At 44.2% G+C, this 26,544-nt stretch overlaps 1 protein-coding gene across 2 annotated transcripts in view; it reads left to right on the forward strand.

Moving 5' to 3' along the window:
- The window catches only part of DNAH3 (dynein axonemal heavy chain 3), a 952,415-nt gene that overhangs the window by 606,494 nt on the left and 319,377 nt on the right, over positions 1-26,544 (forward strand). For both annotated transcript variants that reach the window (XM_063934423.1, XM_063934424.1), the window contains 4 exons: positions 260-370; positions 544-658; positions 24,307-24,505; positions 25,827-25,935. In XM_063934423.1, coding sequence (XP_063790493.1) covers positions 260-370; positions 544-658; positions 24,307-24,505; positions 25,827-25,935 — 534 coding nt within the window. The remainder of the gene's footprint in view (positions 1-259; positions 371-543; positions 659-24,306; positions 24,506-25,826; positions 25,936-26,544) is intronic.

Below are 26,544 nucleotides of genomic sequence, written 5' to 3' on the forward strand. Positions count from 1 at the left end.
TCCTAAACCCTTGCTCCAATTTGGATGTGAATACCCTCAAATTAAAGCTGACAGCCTGAACTTTAAAACCATTTCCATTATATAACTGTAACTTGAATATGTTTAGGTAAACAGCTGTAATAACATAAATTGTACCAGTGTCCAAATAGATATGGACCTAATGTATGTGCTGAAAAGAAGACTCCGAGTCCTTGATGCACCCTACTCCCGTCGCTGTGTAAGAAAAAGCTGAATGTCAGTATGTATTGTATTCTTATAGGTTCCTCGGAAGCAGTGGGTCTTACAATGGCCTGGCCAAGTAGTTATCTGTGTCTCTTCTATTTACTGGACAAAGGAAGTATCAGAAGCCATTGCTGAGAGCACTTTACCGGTATGTAAAGGCCTACCGTATAATGCCCTGTTCAGCATGCATTGTTACTGAGAGAAGCTAAAAATAATTAGTGTGGTACAATAGAAACCAAATGACACTAGTGGTGATGACATATTTACCCCTACAAAACTACGTTTTAGAGTTGCTGTTAAATCTCTGTTTTTAAATCACAGGATTTCCTGGAGAAAAGCAATAAGCAGATCAGTGAGATAGTTGAGCTGGTCAGAGGGAAATTGTCTAGTGGTGCTCGAGCTACTTTAGGTGCCCTCACTGTCATTGATGTTCATGGTAAGAGCTGTTTCCAAAATCACTGTCACTGAAAATTGCAGATTGCATTCCAATTGAAATAGGCTTTGCGTGGGTGTGATTGCTTTCTCTGTACAGCGTCAGAGGGAGAATGAGCAGAAATTGACAACAGATCAGAAACATGTAGTAAAGCGAATTGATCTGTGCATGAACATCTTTCTGATGCTGTTAGCGTAAGTTGCTGTACGTTATAAATGTGTCATTTATCAGAATGACACTGAGCAGGTAACTGACTGAAAGAAACACAGTTTTGTAAAATGTGATATATAAATGAGTGCAATAATTTAGCAATGTTTCTTTCTGTATTTACATTATTTTTACCATTCTTTATTTAAATAAAAAATATATAGTAGATCATTCTATATTTTCAACTTCTATATTTTAGAAAATATTATTATTCACTTTCATTATCCTTGCAGTATTACGCTAATACTGATTTCACACCGCAAATGCGGGTCGCACCACGGGGAATTATACACGGGTCATTCCCGGGTGCAACCTGCCATGAGACCTCTTTCAGATTGGCAACGCTACCCGGTGTCAAAGTCAGAAAAATATCTCTATACACACTGCCATATTTGCACCTCATACAGGTCCGCGCTGCGCATGCGTACGCTCTCCCGTGCGTGCGCATACTCACAGTCGCGGGCACCCGCAGGCGCACGGTATGCGTATTTACGGTAGAGTTTATGTGACTCAATCGTTACATATTTTCACTATATAGTGTATTTTGTAGATCATGGTCCCTTTGATAGATTCTGAAAGTTTAGTTAATATAGCATGTTCCTGGACAGAGAGATCCCTCTTTGTATTGTACGAAGGGTCTAACAGGAGTCATACAGTGGTGTTTAGTATCCATCGGAAGAACATTTAAAGAGCAATATTCCGGTGTTGGTTTGGAGCGGATTAATCGCTCGTGCGAATAGTAATGGACATAAGAAGTTTATGTCCATTTACTATTATTTACTCTTACTTAGCCATGCGGCGGGAAACCCAGTATCCCACCCACCTGAACAGTTGGAAGTAGCCACAGCCCACCTGTATGAATCAACCTATGACCTTTTGTTATAGTGCGAAGCCGAATTCCTGTGTCCAATGTGTCCAATGAACAATGAGATTGTAGGGACCATTGAATTGTATTGTGTGTGGGGCATAAATAGACAAGCCGACCATATCCAGCTCACTCTCTTCAACGGTTCTCATTGCTGATAATCGGGAGCTGGATATCGAGGCGCATGCGATCGTTTCCCCTTGTGCGTAAGTGTTTCTCCGCAATCATATTGTTCTTACTATTATTGTGAGCCATTTCTCTCTCTCTCTCTTCTCCTCTTTCTCACTTATTTTCCCTTAAAACGTAATTGTAATTGTATTGTATTTCCTGTGTAGTTATCTGGTTAGGTAGTCTATGTTATATTGTAGTGTATGACTTGTATTGTATTAATTCTTTTGCAAGTATAACATTCATAATATATAAGGCGTTAGACCCTAAGCACGGTATCTGTGTATTTCTTATAGTGTTAAGTATTCTCAGAGCGTCGGTGACGCTCGAACAGCATTCGAGTTAATAAGGTTATACTGTGTTGCATTTACACTCTATCACTACACTAAGTTTTTACTGCATAATATACTGTTTATGGTTTAGATATAAAGGTTTAACATTGTGAGCGTCAGCGCCGCTGGTGATCTCCTCGTGGTCCCGAGCGTCCGCTACGCTATAGCGAATCATTACGATAGACGGCAGCCAATAGCGTGCCTGCCTGTGATCTCTTGGCCGTGAGCGAACGTGACGCTTGAGCGTCTCGACTACGGCTAAGCGATTGCTACGCAACGAGCGTACCCTTACGGTACTCCATACGTGAATAGCGTACAGTGTTCTTAGACCTCATAAAGGGTTTTATATAAGATAAATATTTAGCTTTATCAATTGGCGGCTCGCCCATCCTTCACATATCTGTACTAGGTAATTTCAGCAGACATTATCCAGCAGCAAAGGGCGGGAGGTCATATTCCTCGTAGTGCTGTTTGGATAAGCGTCTGCTCCGCTTAGTAAAGGGTGCTGAAGGAATCCGGGACCGGAGGTAAGAACAAAACGATAGTGTCTTTTTAAAACTGTTTATTTCTGTCTTGCGTACACACGCACGCATATCTGCATTTCTTTTCATTCGTGTATTTTCATATATCACTCTCCTGTTTGCCATTGTATAATTGATAAACGTACTAAGAGAGATTTGCCGCTATTTCATAGTTAAAGAGTAAAGGTAATACAGTTAAGGTATAGAAATACACACAGCTCTACCTAAAGGTAAAAGGAGAGATTGGTGTGGTGTGCGGTAGATGATCGAGGATCATCTACATTGATAAAACGTGTTAGTTGTGTTACGGTGGACAAAGACTGGTGTACACGTGTCTCTAACAAAGGGAGAGACTCGCGTACGCAAAGGCCGACGCACGCAGCGTAAATTATGCAACGGAGCGTCTGGGTACGCCCACGTAACTCAAGTCACACGATAGTGTTGATTTTTAAGTAACGCAACAGGCGATAAGTAGCGCAAATCTATTTTAAATTCGAAATTTAAATTAACAGATCCTTCTCCTAATTTGTAACACATCTGGTCTAAAGAGAAATTTCTGCGCAGAAATAGAAATAGAAACAAAAGTGTATATGTGGTGAGTGAGTGTTTGTTCTTACAATTTTGAGGATTGAACCAAAAGAAATCATCGAATTCTCGTGAAGGTACATACGTGTAAGTGACATGCTCGGTGGCTAGGGAGGCATCCTTGGTTAAACAAAAAAATTTGAGCATTAGAGTATAGCAGACCAGGAGGTCATACTGTAGCAGACCAGGAGGTCATAACAGACCAGGAGGTCTAGGTACAGCAGACAAGGAAGTCCGCTATAGAGTCCACAGGCACAACACCAAAAAAAAGGGTTGGTGCAACACCCATATAGGCCATACAAGCTCTTGCTGAAGGAATTCGCAGCCGCAATTTTCGATTCCGCTGGTCGCTCCGTACATAAGATTAGTTGCTTATGTGCTGAACGATTGTACCGCACGTAATTGTGTGCATTAGTAAACCTGACCGGTACTATTTGTGTACGAAGGTCATAAACGCAATTTGTACATTCTAACGTGATTTGTGTAATTTTTTATTTTTTCAAAAAGGGAAGTTCGCTGGTCACTCGGGAACTATCTGACAACCACACCTTTACTGGAAAGGGTTAATGCTCTGCGGATCACACTCACATGTTCCAGTAAACAAAGGTTAATAGGGGCCCTGGGTCGAGTACGCCAGCACTATATCAGTGTGATCAGGTCGTATTGGTCGGCGTGGGCGAGTGAGTGAGGTGCTCGGTAAACTTCACCGCCAACCTATCGTGAATATCTATTTTGTAAGGTTCCGTAACACCTGCAAATTATGGGGGCCAGTTGTTCAGGAAGGGGGCGATCAACCTCGGTTCGGGTTGATTCTATAAACCGACCAGTCGGGTCGGCAAGGTACGTAATGTGTGAAAAGTACGGAAGTCACACAGAAGCTTTATGTGATGAATGGGAGAGAATGACAGTACATGACGGGGAGAAATTCCCAAGAGTAGGTAGCTTCAGCACAGAAGTGTTAACGAATTTAAGGATAAGGATATGTCTCATTAAATCAGCAAAGAGACGAATCAAGCATTATGATTATTTGCAGTTGTGGCAACAGGAGGGTGACATACAGAGAGGATTGGCTCAGGCGGCGGGATCTGGCTCTATCAGGAAACTGATAGCCACGGCCCCACCGCCACCATACATATCAGGAGAAGGATTGGTTGCGGAGAATGACGCACTAAGGTGTAACAAACAAACACTTAGCAACTGTGTAAATGTTAAAGATAATGTTAACCAATTAACCAATGCAAGTATTAACCCGTGCAAGTTGTACCCTGTTTTGAACTTTCCCCAGGAGTGTGATCAAGAGGACGAATCGGCAACAATATCAGCGCTCTCTCTAGCAGCCACCATATCAGAAACAACAGTAGGCACGGCCCAACCCATAAGATTAGTAACAAAGCCCCCTAGCGGAGGGACAGGTGAGGTCGTATCAACGGGTAAGTACGGCACCATACACTATGCTGAAACTATTTCACCACAAACTGCAGAATCTACACAGAATGATGTTGTTAGAATTAATCCTGTTAAGGTAATAGTAGTGCCAAATGGGAAAACGGACACTTCAGGAGTCACTCCTGTTAGGAATATCGCCATGTATAGCCCGTTTACCCGAATGGAATTAAGGACCATAGTGTCTGAATTCCCTGACCCTAGAAAAGATTTAGTTGCTAGCCAAAAATACATCAGAGACCTAGGAAACACTTTAGAGCCCAATAATAAAGATTGGCAAGTACTGCTAAGAGCTTGTTTACCCTCCAATGTCGACGCAACTCAATTTTTAGCTGACTGTGGATTAGATCAGGATGTACCTCTTACAGATGTGTACAACAAAGATAATGTAAAAAGAATAAGCTTACAGTTAAAGGAGTATTTCCCAGCGGTAGTTAAATGGAACAAGATATTCTCCATTAAACAAAAGGAGTCAGAAACAGCTGCAGAGTATTTTCACAGAGCATTATCAGAGATGGCAAAATACACAGGCATAGAGGACATTAAAACAAACATAAACCATCGAGAAGTAGCAGTATCGGTACTGATGGATGGTTTAAAAGAGTCATTAAAGACCAGGGTACAGACCACACAACCATGTTGGCGAGGTCTGTCTGTGGCTACTTTGAGAGAGGCTGCTATTGATCACGACCGGAATATCACCAGACACAGGGAGTCACAAGGTGATAAGTTAATGTCAGTAAGTATACAGGCCCTGACCACAAAACAGCCTGTGTTAATATCACCAAACCCTGTGGGTAAGTCAAATGTGGTAACATGTTATTTTTGTCACAAACAGGGACACTTTGCACGAGACTGTAGATCGAGAAATGTACAAAAATCTTATCAACCCCCTAGACAACGACACGACACACGACATTGGGATCAGGGTCCACAGAGACGGAGTTATGAGCCACATACAGGGGAAACAAAAAGATACCCCCCGAACAGAGACTGGCACGCCTCTGGTAGTTCCCAGCTAACTCCCTCACAAGTAGTTGCTGCCAGCGGGATTCAGGGAGGTCACCATACCCAATAGGGGTGTGGCCATACCTGTAATCTGCAGCCAGTAAAATTGATTGCAAGCCTTGAAAGTGAACCCGAAATTGCAATTAATGTAGCTGGAAAATCATTAAACTTTCTTGTAGATACGGGGGCGGCCAAATCAGTGATAAATTCGACAGTGGGCATGAGAACCACTGGTAGGACAATTCCAGCCATGGGAGTAACAGGAGTAGTCCAGCACTACCCTGTTAGCAAACCAGCCGAGATTACAGTAGGGCCTTTACATACCAAGCATTCCTTTTTGCTGGCTGCATCGGCACCGACCAATCTCCTGGGAAGAGACTTACTGTGTAAAATGGGGTGCGTCATTTATTGTACTCCTGAAGGTGTATTCTTGGACATACCTGAGAATCACGCTCAGGAAGTGCGAGACATGTTAGACTCCTCATCAAAATTAATGTCACATACCATTATGACAAATAGGACTCCCTCCCAAGTAGAAGAAATGACATCTCAGATACCAGAGTCACTTTGGACTAAAGATGGACAGGACACTGGATTAATGGCAAACGTAGCTCCGGTAGTTGTACAAGTAAAAGATGGTAGGATAGCTCCAAAAATCCCACAGTACCCTCTGAAGCCAGAGGTGGAGTTAGGAGTGTACCCAGTAATAGAGCGCTTGCTACAACAGGGCATTCTGGTAAGAACGTCCAGCACTGCCAATAGTCCCATCTTCCCTGTGAAAAAGAGTGGGGGGAGGGGTTACAGGCTAGTGCAGGATCTAAGGGGGATTAACAAAATAGTTGAGAGTCAGTTCCCCGTAGTGCCAAATCCAGCTGTCATTCTAATGCAAATCCCTCCCACTGCGAAATTTTTCACTGTTATTGACCTCTGCTCCGCTTTCTTTTCGGTACCTCTGCACCCTGACAGCCAATATTTGTTCGCATTTACATACAGAGGAGTCCAATACACATGGACTCGATTACCACAAGGATTCATAGATAGTCCAAGTATATTTTCCCAGGCTTTGCATGATTGTTTACAGTCTTTCCAACCAGTGAGTGGATCAGTATTAATACAGTACGTGGATGATCTACTACTGTGTTCTGATTCATTGGAAGCATCCCTGAAGGATACGAAACAGCTCCTGTTTCATCTTTCAGACACAGGACACAAGGTTTCCAAAGACAAGTTACAATTATGCCAAACTAAAGTAAAATATTTGGGACACTGTCTAACACAAGGACTGAGACACCTGACCGCTGATAGAATTCAAGCAATTAGAGACATGACTCTGCCACAAACCCAGCAACAGATCAGAACGTTTTTAGGAATGTGTGGGTATTGCCGTAATTGGATCCCAGGGTTTCCCATTCTAGCGTTACCCTTGCAGGAGATGGTCTCCTCAAACAAACCTGATCGGATTTCGCATACAGACGAGTCAGAGACGGCATTTGAGAGACTTAAACAGTGCCTAACGCAGGCACCAGCATTAGGTATGCCAGACTATGGGAAACCCTTTGAGCTGTACGGAACAGAAAGTGCTGGTTGCGCGGCAGGCGTCTTAACCCAAAAGCACGGTGATGCCAGCAGGCCAGTAGCATACTACAGCGCTCAGCTAGACACGGTAGCGCGATCCCTCGCCACATGCTTGCGAAGCGTCGCTGCGATAGCATTGCTAGTAACGAAAAGCGAAGATGTCGTGCTAGGTCACAACCTCACAATTCATACACCACATGCAGTGTCAGCCTTGTTAAATTCTGCCCAAACCAGGCACGTCTCATCAGCGCGGTTTACAAGATGGGAATTGGCACTAATGGCCCCCGTAAACATCACCATAAGGAGATGCAGTGCATTAAACCCTGCAACATATCTCCCAGGTGTGCCTGGACAGGCACAAAGGGTGGAGGATGAGAGTGGTGGGGAAGGAGGATTTAATACAAAGGAAGACACACATGATTGTATGGAATATTTGACCCAAAATTTTACCGCAAGGCCTGACATCAGTGACAACCCACTGGAAGATGTAGAACTTACGTTCTACACGGACGGTAGTTGTCATAGACAGTCAGACTCGGGAGACTTGTGTACTGGATACGCAGTCGTAGACGACCAAGGCACCATAGAAGCGGAACCGCTAGGCCCACCTCACTCAGCCCAGGTTGCTGAACTGGTCGCCCTAACCAGAGCATGTGAATTGGCTAAGGGTAAGTCAGCCAATATCTACACCGATTCTAGATACGCATTCGGGGTAGTCCATGATTTCGGAGCCCTATGGCGCCTCAGAAATTTCATGACGGCAGCTGGTACACCGGTAGCGCATGCAGCTCACATAAAAAGGCTTCTAACAGCGATACAGGAACCCGACAGAGTGGCTGTTATCAAATGTAAAGCACACACATATAGCCAGGACCCAGTATCACTTGGTAACAGCCGAGCAGATGAAGCTGCTAAGTTAGCAGCTGCTACCCCCAGACAGACAGACACCACACAACTGATGGTATTTAATACCATCAACACACAGAAGTTGTGTGAAATGCAAAATTTGTGTTCCACACAGGAAAAGGCAGTCTGGAAGGCAAAAGGATATGGCCAGGAGTCCTCAGGACTCTGGACGGATGGACACGGTAAACCAGTGGCCCCCAGAGCATACCTTCCATGTTTAGCTGAGGCAGCTCACGGGCTGACTCATCTGGGCAAGGAAGGGATGTGCAAGTTGGTAAGAGCATATTGGTGTGCCCCAGGATTTTCATCTCATGCGAGTAAAAGAGCAATGTCATGCCTTACCTGTTTGAGAAAGAACATCGGAAAGGCAATACCTACAGAACCATCTCATATCCCACCTGCCGGCGGCCCTTTCCAGGTAATACAGATTGACTTTATACAATTACCCCCTTGTCGGAATTTGAAATATGTACTTGTTTGTATAGATGTTTTCTCAAATTGGGTTGAAGCATTTCCTGCGGCTACAAATACCGCTATGTTTACTGCTAAGAAAATTGTGCAGGAATTTGTATGTAGATATGGTATCCCTAGAATTATCGAAAGTGATAGGGGTACCCATTTTACAGGTGATGTCTTTCAAGGAATGTGTAAATTGATGGGAATTGATAGCAAGCTGCACACTCCATACCGTCCACAGGCGAGTGCGAAAGTGGAAAGAGTGAACAGCACTATTAAAAATAAACTGAGTAAAGTGATGGCAGAGACAGGATTGACATGGCCAGAAGCTTTACCCATTGTACTATACAGCATCAGAACCACTCCCAGGTCCCCTCTTAATCTGTCTCCCTTTGAAATCTTGTTTGGTCGACAACCGCATGTTATGATTAACCCTCAGGATGATTTGAAGTGTAACAATGAAGTGACTGTAAAATACTTGATTAACATGAGTAAACAGTTAAGGAATCAAAATGATAATCTGAAGTTAGTGATTCCTGATTTACCAGATAGTAATTGTCATGACATTGAACCTGGGGATTATGTAATGATACGGAATTTTCTACGCTCAGGTTGCCTTATTGACAGATGGGAAGGACCATACCAGGTCTTATTGACTAGCACTACAGCATTGAAGGTTGCTGAGAGAGAGACTTGGGTTCATTCGTCCCACTGTAAGAAGGTTGCTGATCCAGAGAGGTCCCGTGATAAGGAACAGACGGTAGAGGTTGTATCACTGGAGTGTCTGTTCCAGGAGGATTGAGGCGGCACCTGAGCATTGAAAATCACAAGACCAAAAGCAGTTGTCGATCCCCTGTTCCCTTTTATTGTTTTTCTCCAACTTCCCATCCCCTCTCCCTCAAATTATTTTTTTCCCCCCTTCTCATTCTTCTCCGTTTCCTCCTACAAGATGGACTTGCCCCAAGAGACTGTGATCCGGATTTTCCTGTTGACCATGATGTTGACCAGAGCAGTCTGTTCCGGCGAGAGTACCATGGAGGTCGAGAGAGGTTCTGGAATGGGTTCTGATGATAAAGATGGAGGCGTAGTTTTCCAAGAACAACTTAACCAACAAGTAAAGGCGAGTATCAGAAAACGATCCGATAGCATTGACAATAGAAGGAATTGTGAAGGATTGTTAGCTGAAGAAAACTGTATCTGTAGGCTCTGTAACAACGTAGTGGAGGATGGGTGCATTAAGAAATGCCAATCCAGTTTTAATATCCACATGGACCGGCATCCATTGAGTGACTATCACTCCTTAGTGGGTAGTGTGTTAAATAAAACAGATTGTTGGGTATGCTCTCAAGTACCTCAAGGTCATAGCAAATCAGGGCTAGTACCATTTCCTTTAACGTTAGGGGAGGTACTTGAGTTAAGCGGTGGGAGACCGGTGGACAGGAGGTTTAATATCTCCAGCCCTCCTAGTTTGAAGCTCCACCAATACCATGTGGATAGGTCCCTATTATGTTTTAACATCTCCAATCCCCGAAAGCCGGGAAATTGGGAAGTGTCATGGAGTAACCAAACCATGACCTTTTCGCATAGAGCAGATAGAATGCCTACAGATACAGAGCTTATACGCCACATAGCCAGTAGAGGAAAATCTTTCCGGTATAGGTATACCTTAGGAAATAGGATTACGAGAGTTGGAGAGGTATCACCAGGATACTGTGCACATATCGTACAACCTGATATGTGTACTAAGCAGATGGAAGAATTAGGGTTAGGAGATTTCACATGGAAGGTGTGTAATATGGTTATGTCCTACTCCGTCCCATATGTTCTCCCCGATGATGCATATTTCATATGCGGGAGAAAGGCGTATAAGTGGCTTGCCCCAAACTCTGAAGGATTGTGTTATATTGGAAAAGTACTGCCTGAAGTAATGACTGTATCACATGACAAAATGAAAGACATACACCGTGGTGCCCAAGCTCCTTATACTCATACCCATTATGAGCACGTAGTTAAAAGGCAACTGACAGAGAGGACAGAGCATTTGGCCTCGGATATGATCCATGAATCCACCGGGATTCAGGTTCTACTTGCGTTAGACTTCACTCGCACCGCTCGAGGAGTGATGAACTATAGATACATCTCTGCGCTTGCAAATTTGTTAGATAATATCACTGAAATGTATGATGACACGTTTAAGTATACTGGAAGAGAACTTCAAGCTTATAAAACAGAACTGGTACAGCATAGAATGGTTCTTAATTACCTCACAGCAGTGACAGGCGGATATTGTGTCACACTGGCAACACAATACGGCGTGAAATGTTGCACATATATTACGAATAGCACCGAGGACCCGGTCGAGGTCATAGACCAAAAGATGGACGATATTCTCCAACTGAAGTGGGAATTTCGCAGGAGACACAATCTCACTCTTGCTGCTGTAGGTAATGAGCTGACTGGTTGGGTGTCATGGTTGAACCCGCGAAATTGGTTTTCTGGTTTAGGAGAATGGGCTCAAGGAGTCATAATGGATGTTGGGAAGTTTCTCCTATGTATCTTAGGTGTTGTCCTATCAATTGGTTTGATATTTAGATGCGGTCAGGCTTTAATGAAGTGCAATCGTCGTACTAGGGTAATGAGTCTGAGGAGTGAGGAAACTGTAATTCCAATGGATTTGATTTATGACCCAAATGTAGAAACAATGATGTGATGAAAATGCGATTTCTACGGTCCGTTTCTTTCACCTGTTTTTCCGTTTTCTCCAAGGTAAAAAGACCCACTTGGACGAGGAATTTGATGAGCCGATATACAGAGAACAGATGGATTAAAGAAGAAGTTTTGACAACCTGATACACAGATTTTTGATGAACTTTGCCATAGATCCCCAGTTTCCCTAGAAATTTTAAAATTACGCTAGCCCAACACTTTTGTAAATCTATGGACATTGACAAAGCTTTGCTCGCACCTTATGGGCAAAAGCACAAAGAAGACTGCATTCAACAGACACCGAACAAGACTTCAACCGACAAATGTTCATTTACCTGACATAGAATACCACTGCATTTACCGTAATTATGTCTTTTCTTCATCTCTACAACCTTCAGGTAATTACACACATAGTATAGGGAATACAGGCACAGATATCAGCAATCACATATTCCCCCATTCATGTATCATCAACTAAAATGTGCTCCCCATTTTGTTACAACCAAAATCCGAAAAGAGCTCGGTAAAGTTTGACAGCCCATCCACAGACCCGTACCACGGGATAAGAAGGAATTCAAATGTATACTTCGCAATACCTCGAAACTTGATTTAAAACATGTACGGCACGATGATACATGACCCCCAAACATGGATTCATACACACATGCTTCTGCTATCTCACTAGGTCATACCCTCTTCACACCTTCTCCTCTCTCCTCCCTTACCCAACCATGGAAATGTATTAACCCCTGACATATATTTTTCTCTTTTTGAAATGTTTTAGGAAGTGGCAGTTATTGTTGACTGCCAAAGGGTGGACTGTCAAAGTCAGAAAAATATCTCTATACACACTGCCATATTTGCACCTCATACACGTCCGCGCTGCGCATGCGTACGCTCTCCCGTGCGTGCGCATACTCACAGTCGCGGACACCCGCAGGCGCACGGTATGCGTATTTATGGTAGAGTTTATGTGATCGTAGCGTGCGACTCAATCGTTACATATTTTCACTATATAGTGTATTTTGTAGATCATGGTCCCTTTGATAGATTCTGAAAGTTTAGTTAATATAGCATGTTCCTGGACAGAGAGATCCCTCTTTGTATTGTACGAAGGGTCTAACAGGAGTCATACAGTGGTGTTTAGTATCCATCGGAAGAACATTTAAAGAGCAATATTCCGGTGTTGGTTTGGAGCGGATTAATCGCTCGTGCGAATAGTTATGGACATAAGAAGTTTATGTCCATTTACTATTATTTACTCTTACTTAGCCATGCGGCGGGAAACCCAGTATCCCACCCACCTGAACAGTTGGAAGTAGCCACAGCCCACCTGTATGAATCAACCTATGACCTTTTGTTATAGTGCGAAGCCGAATTCCTGTGTCCAATGAACAATGAGATTGTAGGGACCATTGAATTGTATTGTGTGTGGGGCATAAATAGACAAGCCGACCATATCCAGCTCACTCTCTTCAACGGTTCTCATTGCTGATAATCGGGAGCTGGATATCGAGGCGCATGCGATCGTTTCCCCTTGTGCGTAAGTGTTTCTCCGCAATCATATTGTTCTTACTGTTATTGTGAGCCATTTCTCTCTCTCTCTCTTCTCCTCTTTCTCACTTATTTTCCCTTAAAACGTAATTGTAATTGTATTGTATTTCCTGTGTAGTTATCTGGTTAGGTAGTCTATGTTATATTGTAGTGTATGACTTGTATTGTATTAATTCTTTTGCAAGTATAACATTCATAATATATAAGGCGTTAGACCCTAAGCACGGTATCTGTGTATTTCTTATAGTGTTAAGTATTCTCAGAGCGTCGGTGACGCTCGAACAGCATTCGAGTTAATAAGGTTATACTGTGTTGCATTTACACTCTATCACTACACTAAGTTTTTACTGCATAATATACTGTTTATGGTTTAGATATAAAGGTTTAACATTGTGAGCGTCAGCGCCGCTGGTGATCTCCTCGTGGTCCCGAGCGTCCGCTACGCTATAGCGAATCATTACGATAGACGGCAGCCAATAGCGTGCCTGCCTGTGATCTCTTGGCCGTGAGCGAACGTGACGCTTGAGCGTCTCGACTACGGCTAAGCGATTGCTACGCAACGAGCGTACCCTTACGGTACTCCATACGTGAATAGCGTACAGTGTTCTTAGACCTCATAAAGGGTTTTATATAAGATAAATATTTAGCTTTATCACCGGCAATATGGGTCAGGGTGTTATCAGAGGCAGCGCTGGCGTCATAGGGGACGGGTGCGGAGGCAGCGCTTGGAGATGAGATCATCTCCATGCCGCCTCCTCCATAGTGTGAACAGGTGCGGGATCGTATCCACCCGAGTAACCCGTTCACATCGCACCTGACCTGGTAATAACACAGGAATAATCCTGCTTTTTTCCCGGGTTGAAATACCGGGTCAGGCGACCCAGGAATTTGGGACTTACCCCTTCCACATCACACATCGACCCGCGTCGATCGGGCAATATACCAGGTTATTTGTGCGGTGTGAAAGGGGTATAAGTGAAATTTGTCAACAGAAAAAAAAGGAGAACATGGAAAATGCACATAAAAAAATGTCCAAAGTGGTGCATTCATTTCAGTAAGATGTACAAAAGAAGGAAGTGTATCTTCCCAGCATGACACCAGGGCATACTTAGCAAAGACTGCAGCCTAAAGTAGATCTTTTATACACAAGTACGTTTGTATTGTAAGCCCTGTTTTCCCAGGGATGGTAGTTGTATGTTATCATAAATTCTTAGCCTGCAGTACCGTTGGATCAACCATCTGGCTACAGCTCAATCTTTCAAACATTGGCAAGGAGGTGTCAAATCAGCAATCTCCCAAGAAAAGGGAAAATGTGTTTCAAGTGCCCAAATCAGACTCTGGGGAATTTACCAGCCATGGATCGTTCCTTCAATTATAGAGCTCCGTTAGCCCTAGATTGGAGCTCAGCAACATCACCAAACCTGGGTCTTTAGCTCACAATTGAGCAGTGGTAACTCATTCATGACAGGGTTCTCTCACTTGACTGTCACGGAGGTCCCAATCAACACACTAGTTATTCTGTCAACCCTATCTGGAGATATTTTAGTTCCTGGTGGGTTCATCTGACATACATCTCAGTATGATAAACTCAAGAGTCTTAACTCCAAGTTGACACTGGTCACAAATCTATGTGATGTGTACCATCCATGAAAAACCACACACTTCCTTCCTGAGGTGGTCACTGCTCCTCAGGATTACCATCTACAGACCCTGGGATACCTCCAGTGGACATAGCAAACCCTTTCAGATGTAATGGCCCAATGGATCTATCTGGCAACCACTCCAAACCAGAACCAGGAAATAGATTTCTAGGAACCTTAATGGCAAGTTACCAGTTTGTGTTAAATATTGAATGATAGCCCCAATTGTTTGCTAAAACCTAAAGAAAACTGAAACTCTATTCCACTTCTTTGGGTAGAAAAATTATGATTTATGTGATCCCCCTAACTTCTGAATGTTTTTAGGCTAGAATATGATATCCTGAAGTTGATAAGGGACAAATTATGTGCCCCTAGGTGCAAACCATTTCCCGTGGTGACTGTCAAAAGTCGCCCAGTCATTCAGCAGTTAATCTGTGTTTGCCCTACTTTGATAGACCACAGTTCCCAGGGGTTCATCTGAAGGGACTATATATATGCTCTGTAGCCATAGGTCAGTGCTTCACCATGATCCCAAGTCTTTAGTACTCACCATTCCTGAGTTATAAGACCTCAAAATTGTTCAATTTTCACCATTAATAACTCGGACCTGGACCAGTTCAGGACTGCTCATATTTTTATGACATGCACTTGAGACCTTTAACTCTGTTTAGGCCAAAATCTGCCCACTGCACCGGAATGTGAAACTTTATCATCTATATATATATATATATATATATATATATCTATCCAGAACAATTAAAGTGGCACTCACTGTATATCCAATAACATCTGCTGGGGTGCCAAATTTCCAGGGAAAAAGCTTGTATCCACAAGGTCCCATATTATATTCAATTTGATATAAAGAAGGCACTCACCAGACTTGTAATGAATTTGCAAAAGAATTTGTTTATCAAACCTCACATCAGCAGCTTTGACCAACCATGATTAAGCTGCTGATGTGAGGTTTGATAAACAAATTCTTTTGCAAATTCATTACAAGTCTGGTGAGTGCCTTCTTTATATCAAATTGAATATATATATATATATATATATATATATATGCGAAAGCCCTCACTCACTGACTGATAGACTCATCACTAATTCTCTTACTTCCCGATATGTTAGGAAGATGAAATTTAGCATAGGTATTTTGCTGGTTGGAAATAGGAAAACTACGTAATTAGAATTTTAATGGACCTCCCTTAAGGGGATGAAAAGGGGGTTGACATAATGATGTCATTGCCAATGCATGGCTTGCGTTGTGTTAACGATAACGTCCAAACGGACAATTGGATCAACATTTGTATTACAGGTCTAGTGTGTAGAATTTAATAAACTACAAAAATGGCCCTGTCGCTTTTTATGGTATCTGCTACGTGTGCTCCTCGGGTAACGTCAAGAACCATAGATTAATATTTACTTACATTAATATATCTCAAATTTACAGCTCTATAGATATACCAAATTTTTAATACTCATTTATATTTACAAACATGAAAATCAGAAACTCCTGTGTGAAGAACGGGTAAAACAGCTAGTACTCAATAAAACCAAGATGATGATGACGATGCTATATGATTATGGCCCTCATTCCGAGTTGTTCGCTCTGTAATTTTCTTCGCATCGCAGCGATTTTCCGCTAACTGCGCATGCGCAATGTTCGCACTGCGACTGCGCCAAGTAAATTTGCTATGAAGATTGGTATTTTACTCACGGCATTACGAGGTTTTTTCTTCGTTCTGGTGATCGTAATTTGATTGACAGGAAGTGGGTGTTTCTGGGCGGAAACTGGCCGTTTTATGGGAGTGTGTGAAAAAACGCTACCGTTTCTGGGAAAAACGCGGGAGTGGCTGGAGAAACGGGGGAGTGTCTGGGCGAACGCTGGGTGTGTTTGTGACGTCAAACCAGGAACGAAACTGACTGAACTGATCGCACTGGAAGAGTTAGTCTCGAGCTACTCAGAAACTGCACAGAGAAGTCTTTTCGCAATATTGCGAATCTTTCGTTCGCAATTTTGATAAGCTAAGATTCACTCCCAGTAGGCGGCGGCTTAGCGTGTGCAATGCTGCTAAAAGCAGCTTGCGAGCGAACAACTCGGAATGAGGGCCTATGTTTCCGAATAGACATTATAATTTGCTGAAACATTAACTTGAAGGAATAACCAACAATAGTAATGTTCTGAATATGTAATACCCAACAGATAACCTTCTAATTTCACTGACTTGTATACATTAAGTTGGCAGCATATAGACTCCTTTAAATGAAAGACATTTAATTCTCAATCTACTGTTAGTATGTAACAAATAGCCTTTTTTCCACAATATTCCATTAGTGCCTTCAAACTTGTATCACTTCCCTGTGTGGTACTGTAGAAGGAGAAAACGGGAAGACACAAGCTAAAATCCTGGCACATTAACTTTTACTAAATTCTATAAAACAATAGTGCCAATAAAGCACACACACTATAAACTGTATATAAACATCCACAAAATAATTTCCCCCACCCATCCCCTGGGAAAAGCAATGACTTCTGCATAATGTAAAGTAATTCCCGGGATTGGGTCTTTGCTCATGCACTGTCTCTGTGCTGTCTAGCAGGATTCTCAAAAGTCACAGAATTTTCTTCCAATGCAGTTCAATATCATCATCTTTTTCATATTCTCCAACGCATTTCACTGTCATAGTTTTTGTTTAAGATGGTAGTGAAATGATCAAACTTTCTCTAGCATCCATAATGGATATTGGGGACAGATTAGTACGTTGGGGTATAGACTGGTCCAAAGGAGCCAGTGCACTTTAAATTTCTTCAATTGGGTGTGCTGGCTCCTCCCCTCTATGACTCCTCCCACAGCTCAGTTTAGAAAAAAAGTGCCCTCAGGAGAGGATGCACACTCTGCAAGCTCCAGAGTTTTTCTTCAATTTCTTTTTAAAAGTTTTATTTCTTTCGGTATGCTGTTTGGGCAACAGCATACCTGCACCGTAGGAGTTAGGGGTGGGGGGTCACCGGCGTCTTGAGGTGCAGAGCCGCTTCCCCGCTGCAGGACCACTGTCCTGAGGGGCCTTTTGTTCAGTGGGGCATGGCGCCTTGGCTGTCGCAGCCGCAGCATGCCGCACACTCCTAACGCTACCTGAAGGTGATCATCGGTGGTGAGCACCAACCGGGGCCCCGCTAGGGGGGTCCCCCGGTTTTACTGTGTGGCTGAAAGTGCGGGTGTGGCGTACGGTCCCTCCTGGGAGAGACCCGCTATAGCCCCTGTGTGAGACTGGCTAAATATAGTAAACCAAGCATTTATGTGAGGTTGTACATATTGGGAGACATAGCCAGTACAAATATACAGAAGTAGCTCTGGCGTCATGGCGGGGGGCGGAGCTACACGAGAGCGGGCTCAGCGGCATTTTGTCACCTTCCTCTGCATAGCAACAGCTCCTCCAAACAGTCCCTGGATCACTGGTACCGGGTGTAGAGGGGGAGAGCCGCTATACTAGTGCACAATAACATCCCTCTGAGGGATTTTATCATATTACAGTCTCGCTGTGTTTTCACATAAAATTGCTGACAGCCTCACTGGGGCTGTGCAGCGCTGGGTGCGTTGGGGTCCTCTCTCCTGTGTCTCCTCTCACATGCAATAGGGCAGGCTTGCAATATATCAATATCAGGCTGTGTTGTATGTGTATTATACCTTTTTTTCTGATTCACAATGGTAAAACAGAAGTCATGCAGTGTATGTAATGCTAAATTCTCTCCTAGTTCATCTGGCTCAATATCATGTGAGCAGTGTAGTCAGCCATCTCAGAATGCTGATTTCAATGTGGGGGAGAGTCCAGAGCCCTCCTGGTAGGCGGCTATCAAAAATATGATGTCTGATGTCATCTCAGCTCACTGCAAATGCCAATAAGACTCAGGAACTGCAACAAGCAGTGGCAAATCTAGCTGCTAAACATCCCCCCATGTCTACTACAGGTGCACAAAAATGTGCTCTACCTGCACTCCTATCAGATACTGATGATGATATACAGGATGATGGGTATGATGTGGACCCCATAAGTGGGGATTCCACCCCTACCCAGGGTATTGAATCCCTCATATTGGCTATTAGGGATGTGTTAAAGCTCCCCCTGGAGGAAGCTACTACTCAGCAGTCATTTTTCTTCCCACAGGGCAAACTGACAGTCACATTTCCTGATTCCAAGGAATTGGATGACTTATTTAAAATACAACAAATAATAAAATGGACTATGCGCTCCTTAATTGGGATAATGGTGAGTCTTTAGATGTTGTTTCTCACAAAGTCTTGTAGTGGTATCAGTAAAACATACCCTGAAGAAGACTCTTTGTAGTTGAAACGCGTTGGAGGTGAGATGTACCTTGGATGAGCCGGTGAGGTATCCTTGCAGAGCAACCAGGAGGGCAGTTTCACCCGGGTTTTACCATCAAATCTATCCAATTTGATTTTATTGTATTCATTAAAACTATTTTTACATATTACACTATGTGGAGCATGTTTACATCCTTTTGAGGGAGATTTGAAGGAAAAGGAGTGGCTGTATCAGGATTAACCCCACGTTGTAAAGGACTCCAGTTGGGAATTTCAAAGGAGTTACGTGAGGAATTCTTTGTTCGATACGTGAAATTTGGCCTAGTGGAGGCCTATAAAGGGTACAAAGTAAATCCTGTTTTTGTTTTATACATCCCATACCATGATTATCTGATGTACACTATGAGAAGTGTTACCTGTCTCTTTTTCTCTCTCTGAGGCTGTTATGCGCTCCATTATCCCAATTAAGGAGCGCATAGTCCATTTTATTATTTGTTGTACTGTACTATTGTTCTGTGACACTTTTGTGGCTGGGTGTCAGGAGTATTGCAGCACCTTTCTTTGAAGCGCAGGGTTTGTTCATTTTTTCTCCTCACTTATTTCAAATAGCCTGGAAGACTCCAGATAAGAAATATCAGGTGTCAAAATGGTTTTTGCATACATTCCCCTGAAGGCAGGAAATTCTGTGAGGAGTCTCCAGCAGTAGACGTCTCAGTCTCTCGCCTTTCTAAAAAGACGGTACTCCCTGCTCCGGGCTCCTTTACGGTAAAGGACCCGGCAGATAGGAAACTTGAAACCACTCTGAAATCTGTTTACATTGCTGCAGGTGTTGCTCAAAGGCCGGTCATTGCAGGTTGCTTGATGACACATGCAATTAATTCCTGGGCTAATCAAATTAAGGAAGGTCTTTCGGGTGATATGACCTTGGTTAATACCGTTACTTTCCCGAATCACATTCAGGACACGACAAGAGTCCTCTGTGACTCCTTTAAAGAGATTGGCAATAATAATGCTAGGACCACGGCTATGGCTGTGTCTGCGCGCAGAGCCATATGGTTGCGTCAGTGGATTGCTGATGCTGACTCCAAACGTAATGTGGAATCTCTTCCCTTCACAGGTGAATGGCTCTTTGGAGGTGAATTGGACGCATGGATTTCCAAAGCTACTGCTGGAAAATCCACGTTTCTCCCTTCGGGAGCTCCGCCTGCTAGACGTGCCTACCCGGAACTGTCTACTCAGTCCTTTCGGTCCCCCAGATTTTGATCTAGGGCCAGAAGAGCCTCCAACGCAGCTAGAGGCTCTAGAGGTAAACCTAAGAAACCAGCTGTTGCCGGATCTCAGGACCAGAACACCAGCTCTGCTTCCACAAAGACTTCAGCACGACGGTGCCCACCCACCCCGAGGGGATCTCGTGGTGGGAGGTCGGTTACGTCACTACAGCCACATCTGGGATGGTTCCTGCCAAGATGCTTGGGTAAAGGACCTTATCTCTCAGGGTTACAAGCTGGAATTCGACGGTACTCCCCCCCCCCCCCCCCCCAACGATTTTTCAAATCAAGCTTACCAGCTTTAGAAAATATGCGTGGTACGCTACTGCTGGCCATCAACAAGTTAGTCCAGTCCCAGGTCATTGTTCCAGTACCCCTACTACGAGGACAGGGTTACTACTCCAGTCTGTTCGTAGTACCAAAACCAGACGGGTCTGTGAGACCCATTCTGAATCTGAAGTCCTTGAATCCCTACCTGAAGGTTTTCAAATTCAAGATGGAATCTTTGAGAGTGGTGATTGCAGGCCTGGAACAAGAGGAATTCCTTGTGTCCCTGGATATCAAGGACGCTTGCCTACATATCCCAATTTGACCTCCTCATCAGGCCTATCTGAGGTTTTCCCTGCTGAACGATCACTACCAGTTTCAGGCATTACCCTTCGGCCTGTCTACAGCTCCGAGGGTATTCATGAAGGTGATGGCGGAAATTATGTTTCAACTCAGGGTCCAGGGGGTCAATGTTATTCTATACCTGGACGATCTCCTGATAAAAGCGAGCTCCAGGGAGCTTCTATTGCTCAATATAGATCGCACTATCCAACTTCTGTCACACCACGGGTGGATCCTCAATCTGAGAAGTCCCATCTTGAACCATCTCAATGGCTCCTGTTTCTGGGGATGCTACTGGATACTGTAGCACAGAAAGTGTTCCTCCCAGAGGACAAAGTAAGAACACTTCAAGAAATGGTTCGCATGGTGCTCCGACCTGCTCGAGTCTCCATTCATTTTTGCATAAAATTGTTGGGAAAGATGAGGGCCTCGTACTAGGCAATTCAATTCAGAATGTTTCATGCCAGACCATTCCAACTGGACATCCTGAACAAGTGGTCCAGTTCCCATCTTCAGATGCACCGGATGATTCGGCTTCACCTCAGGCCACAATCTCTCTCTTGTGGTGGCTACAGTCTTCCATCCTGCTGGAAGGTCGACGCTTTGGGATTCAGGATTGGATCCTCCCCACGACGAATGCGAGTCTGAGAGGACGGGAAGCTGTCACCCAGGGGGGCGCAGTTCATGGCAGGTGGTCTGCCCAAGAGGACCTTCTTCCGATCAACATTCTGGAACTTCGGGCTATCTTCAATGGTCTGATTCAGGCATCCCCTCTACTCCAGGATCAGGCGATCTAGGTGCAGTCGGACAACGCCACAGCAGTGGCGTACATCAATCGACAAGGAGGGACAAAAAGCAAGGCCTGCATGTGATAAGTGTCAATAATACTCCTCTGGGCAGAAAGATATGCAAGAGCACTGTCCGCGATCTTCTTTCCTGAGGTGGACAACTGGGAAGTGGACTTACTAAGTCGCCACGACCGCCATCCGGGGGAGTGGGGACTACACCCTCAGGTGTTTCAGCAAATCATCGACAGGTGGGGATGCCCACAGATCGACTTGATGGCCTCTCGTCTCAACAAGAAGCTTCACTGCTATTGCTCACAAACCAGGGACCCACAGGCGAGCGCAGTGGATGCGCTGACATCGCCTTGGCCTTACCAGCTGGTCTACCTGTTTCCTCTGATTCCGCTGATCCCAAGGATGCTCAAGCGTATCAGACATCAAAGAGTGGAAGCAATCTTGATTGCCACGGATTGACCCCAAAGAACGTGGCACGCGGCTCTCCTGGACATATCCGTAGAGGACCCTTGGCCTCTACCGCTAAGAAGGGATCTTCTTCAACAAGGACCGTTCGTCTACCCAGACTTACGGTGGCTTCATTTGACAGCATGGAAGTTGAGCAGGACATCCTATCTCACAAAGGGCTTTCCAAAAAGGTCATTGCCACTATGGTGCAAGCCAGAAAACCTGTGACGTCAAAACACTATCATCATATCTGGCGGAGATATGTCTCTAGGTTCGAGAAACGCACATATCCCTCTGCAAAATTCAACTTAGGAAGATTCCTACAATTCTTGCAGGCTTACGTTTGGGATCCATTAAGGTTCAGATTTCAGCTCTTTCCATCTTCTTCCAGAAGAAGTTGGCTCTCTTGCCAGGAGTTCAGACCTTCTTGCAAGGGGTGCTTCACATACAACCTCCATTCGTGCCGCCTACGGCATCTTGGAATCTGGATGTAGTATTACGTTTTCTACAGTCCTCCTGGTTTGAACCTCTGATGACAGTAGAAGATAAGTACCTCACGTGGAAAACTGTGATATTACTGGCCCTGGCTTCTGCTAGAAGTGTCTCAGAATTGGGGGCCTTGTCGTGCAAAAGTCCTTACTGTGTCTTTTACGAGAACAGAGTGAAGCTCAGGACTAGACAGCAGTTCCTGCCGAAGGTGGTCTCTGTGTTTCACTTGAATCAACCTATCGTGATTCCGTCCAGTTCTGACACTTCTGCTCCTCCGGAGGCATTGGATGCTGTGCGTGCCTTGAAAATTTATATCAAAAGGATGGCTCGGATCAGAAAGATGGATTCCTTGTTCGTGCTATATGATGCGCAGAAAAAGGGTTGCCCTGCTTCTAAGCAGTCTATTGCTTGTTGGATTAGGCTTACTATCCAACAGGCCTATGCGTCGCCAGGGGTGTAGTATGGTATGAAGGCGGCGGGGCTTCCGGCGACCAGCATGCCGGGAGCCCGACCGCTGGCATACCGACAGCGTGCCGAGCGCAAATGAGCCCCTTGCGGGCTCGCTACGCGCGCCACGCTATTTTATTCTCCCTCCAAGGGGGGCGTGGACCCCCACGAAGGAGAAAAAGTGTCGGTATGTCGGCTGTCGGGATTCCGGCGCCAGTATACTGTGCGCCGGGATCCCGACAGTTGGCATACCGTAGACCACCCCGTCGCCAGCCTTACCGGTTCCGCAGTCTCTGAAGGCCCACTCTACAAGATCAGTGGCCTCACCCAGGGCGGCTGCCCGTGAAGTCTCGGCCCTGCAACTACAGTATGCCAAGCTGCTACCTGGTCGGGGAAGAACACCTTTGTGAAGTTCTACAAGTTTGATACCCTGACCAAAGAGGATACCCAGTTTGGGCAGGCGGTGCTGCAGATGTCTCCGCCCGTTCCCGCCCATTCTGGAAGCTTTGGGACATCCCCATCGTACTAATCTGTCCCCAATATCCCTTATGGATTATAGAGAAAATAGGATTTTAAATACCTACCGGTAAATCCTTTTCTCGTAGTCCATAAGGGATATTGGGCGCCCGCCTCTGTGCGGTGGCTTTCTGCAGGTTCTCTGTTATGTGTTCCTGTTCAGCTGTTGCTGTTAATGTTGCAAGATGTTGCTGGCTAAGTTATATATTGGTATGCTGGTGTGAAAATCTCCCCACACTTTTTGTTGTTATGTTCCTTCTCTCAAGTATGTAATTCTCCTTCGGGCACTGTTTACCTATAACTGAGCTGTAGGAGGAGGCATAGAGGGGAGGAGCCAGCACACCCAGTTGAAGAAATTTACAGTGCACTGGCTCATATGGACCTGTCTATACCCCATCGTACTAATCTGTCCCCAATATCCCTTATGGACTACAAGAAAAGGATTTACCGGTAGGTATTTACATTCCTATTTTTTCTTCCAAAAGACACTTCCAATTAGTGCCACAGATTGAATCTGTACTTTTTGGATTTTAATTACCTAATTTATGGTGTATATTTAACGTACCAAAAAAACCCAGCAAATGAAAATACTAGAAGAAATTATATTTAATTGTAAAAACCAAAGGTCCGCACATAAGTAAATCTACAGACCATATAATAAACAAAATATATTTATATATCATCAAGCAAAATATTATATAAAAAATATGTAATGCAGGTAACTACAGTATTACATTGTGAAAACTTGTTATATCTAGTCTTACAATATTGGGTAACTAATGTTGTTCTGCAGCTCGCGATGTTGTTGCAAAGTTGGTACAAGATAAAGTGTCCAACCTGAATGACTTTCAGTGGATCTCTCAACTGAGATATTATTGGGAAAACTCAGATGTCATGGTCAGAATGATCACTACCGGAGCTAAGTATGGCTATGAGTATCTTGGCAACTCACCCCGACTAGTCATAACTCCACTGACAGATCGATGTTACAGGTACAGTATATCTGTGTGTGTATTTTCAGAATTCAACTATATTTTGATATACAGTAGGGTCTAAAAAATAAATCACATGGGATACATTGTATCAGGCGTGTATTCCAATATAGCATATCCGTGTATGTTACTGAGCTGAACAATACAAATTAAATTACAGAATTGCCCTCAAAGCAGTTGTAGATTTATTCTACTTACCAAAATCCCGGGTCCAGCCTGGGGGACTGAACACGGGTTTCAAGCTGTGTCACAGCGGCTTGAAACCCATTCACTCTGCAGGCTGGATCCATGTTATTGCCAGTGCTTCTCCTCTACCCGTGCTTGGAAATTACATAATCTCTAAGAATCGGTGAGAAGGCTCTCCCAAAGGGTGTTAAAGGAACCTCGGCCTTTATGACCCGTGTTACTCATTCACACTGCTCCTTAACCCAAGCCCTTACCGTGACTAACCCTGCTCACTACCTTGGTTGTATTCCTGGTCAGAACCTGGCAATAACCCAGGTTTTTGTGGCGATGTGAAAGGGGTATCAGTGATATACTTGCTCTTTGTAAATGTCCACATACAGTAGATTTATCTACTAACATCTTTTCCCTAATACTCTTGTAGATGACATTGGGCTTGATTCAGAGGTGGACGCAAAAGCTGATTTTTGCGCAGTTCAGTTAATTTTTTGTTACTGCACGTTTGCGAAAACTCCACAAAACCCGTATGGCACATGCATTCCCATTACTGTACACTGATAAAGCTGTTGCGTATGGAGTCACTTGCAATAGAGCCTATGGCGGATAACCATAGGGGTTCCTGCCTGGGTGATGTTTGGGAGGTGGCCTCAATTGTTCGCCAAAAATAAGGCCGTCTCATGGGCATGTTATGTGAGAGTCACGTGCGTGCCAGTGAACGCAGTTCCACAGCCTCAGAGACCATGTTCAGACGTATAAAGGAATCACTAAGTAGCCCATACTGTACCCTGTCGCCTGTGTCGCTAGTGGTTGTGATGATGTGCCGATGGTGGACTGTTAAGAGCCACTGTTGCAGCTACACTGTCCATGGTCCTAGAAACTGGGCATCTCACCTTAGTATTTCCATCGCACGGGGAAGGCTGAGATTAGCATTTGTAATATTTTTGCAGCTACAGTTGAGACAGTGGCTGCTATAGTGAATGCATTAGCATCTACATCTGAATAAGACCCATTGTCATGGTAACATAGACATGTAGGTTAAGAAAACTGAAAATACAGATCGGTTGCTACATCTTCATAGATACCAATAACTTCTGCTTTTTAAGAGTTTTTGTTATTCATTGAGTTGTCTTTTCTATAGAACTTTAATGGGCGCTCTGAAGCTGAATCTTGGGGGAGCTCCGGAGGGTCCTGCTGGGACTGGTAAAACTGAAACAACAAAAGATCTTGCTAAAGCATTAGCCAAACAGGTAACCTTATCTGAACTCTTATCAGCACCTTCATTAAAGATGACTGTAAAAAACAACATCTTCACTATGGCCACTAGTAAAGATGTCTGTGTCCCATTTGTGTGCTTGACAATGAATTTACAATTATTTTTACAATAAGTCAGTGGCAAATGTTACCTATTGCCTGCAGAACTGCAGCAGAACCCCAGACCAGGCTGTGATTAGCAGAGAGCTGGTTTCCTGTAGGAAAGCACTCTCTGCCTTTCAGGCAGTCCTAGCCGGCTTCAATGGGCTGCAGCCAATGCAGTCCATAGAAGCCGGGTTTTGCGCATGTGCAGTGCCGCCACTGCTACTGTGCATGCGTCGGTCCTGATATCTGTCAACTACAATGTACAGGTGCCGGGACATGGCCGGTAGCGGGGAACAGGCGACAGGGACCCAGCAGCTCGGTCAGCTGCAGCCCCCTCCTCCATCCAGTTAGGAGCTGCAGCTGAATAAGACTATTACAATTATTAAGAGTTATGATGTTCATTTAGTTAGTTAGTACCTTCATGATATGCAAGTGATGGTGGTACACAGTTTGTGTAAACCTCAAAGGATGTAAGGAAAGTTTTAAGACTTAGGGTTAAA

The sequence above is a fragment of the Pseudophryne corroboree genome, chromosome 7, assembly GCF_028390025.1.
Source record: "Pseudophryne corroboree isolate aPseCor3 chromosome 7, aPseCor3.hap2, whole genome shotgun sequence".
NCBI classification, from domain to species: Eukaryota; Metazoa; Chordata; class Amphibia; order Anura; family Myobatrachidae; genus Pseudophryne; species Pseudophryne corroboree.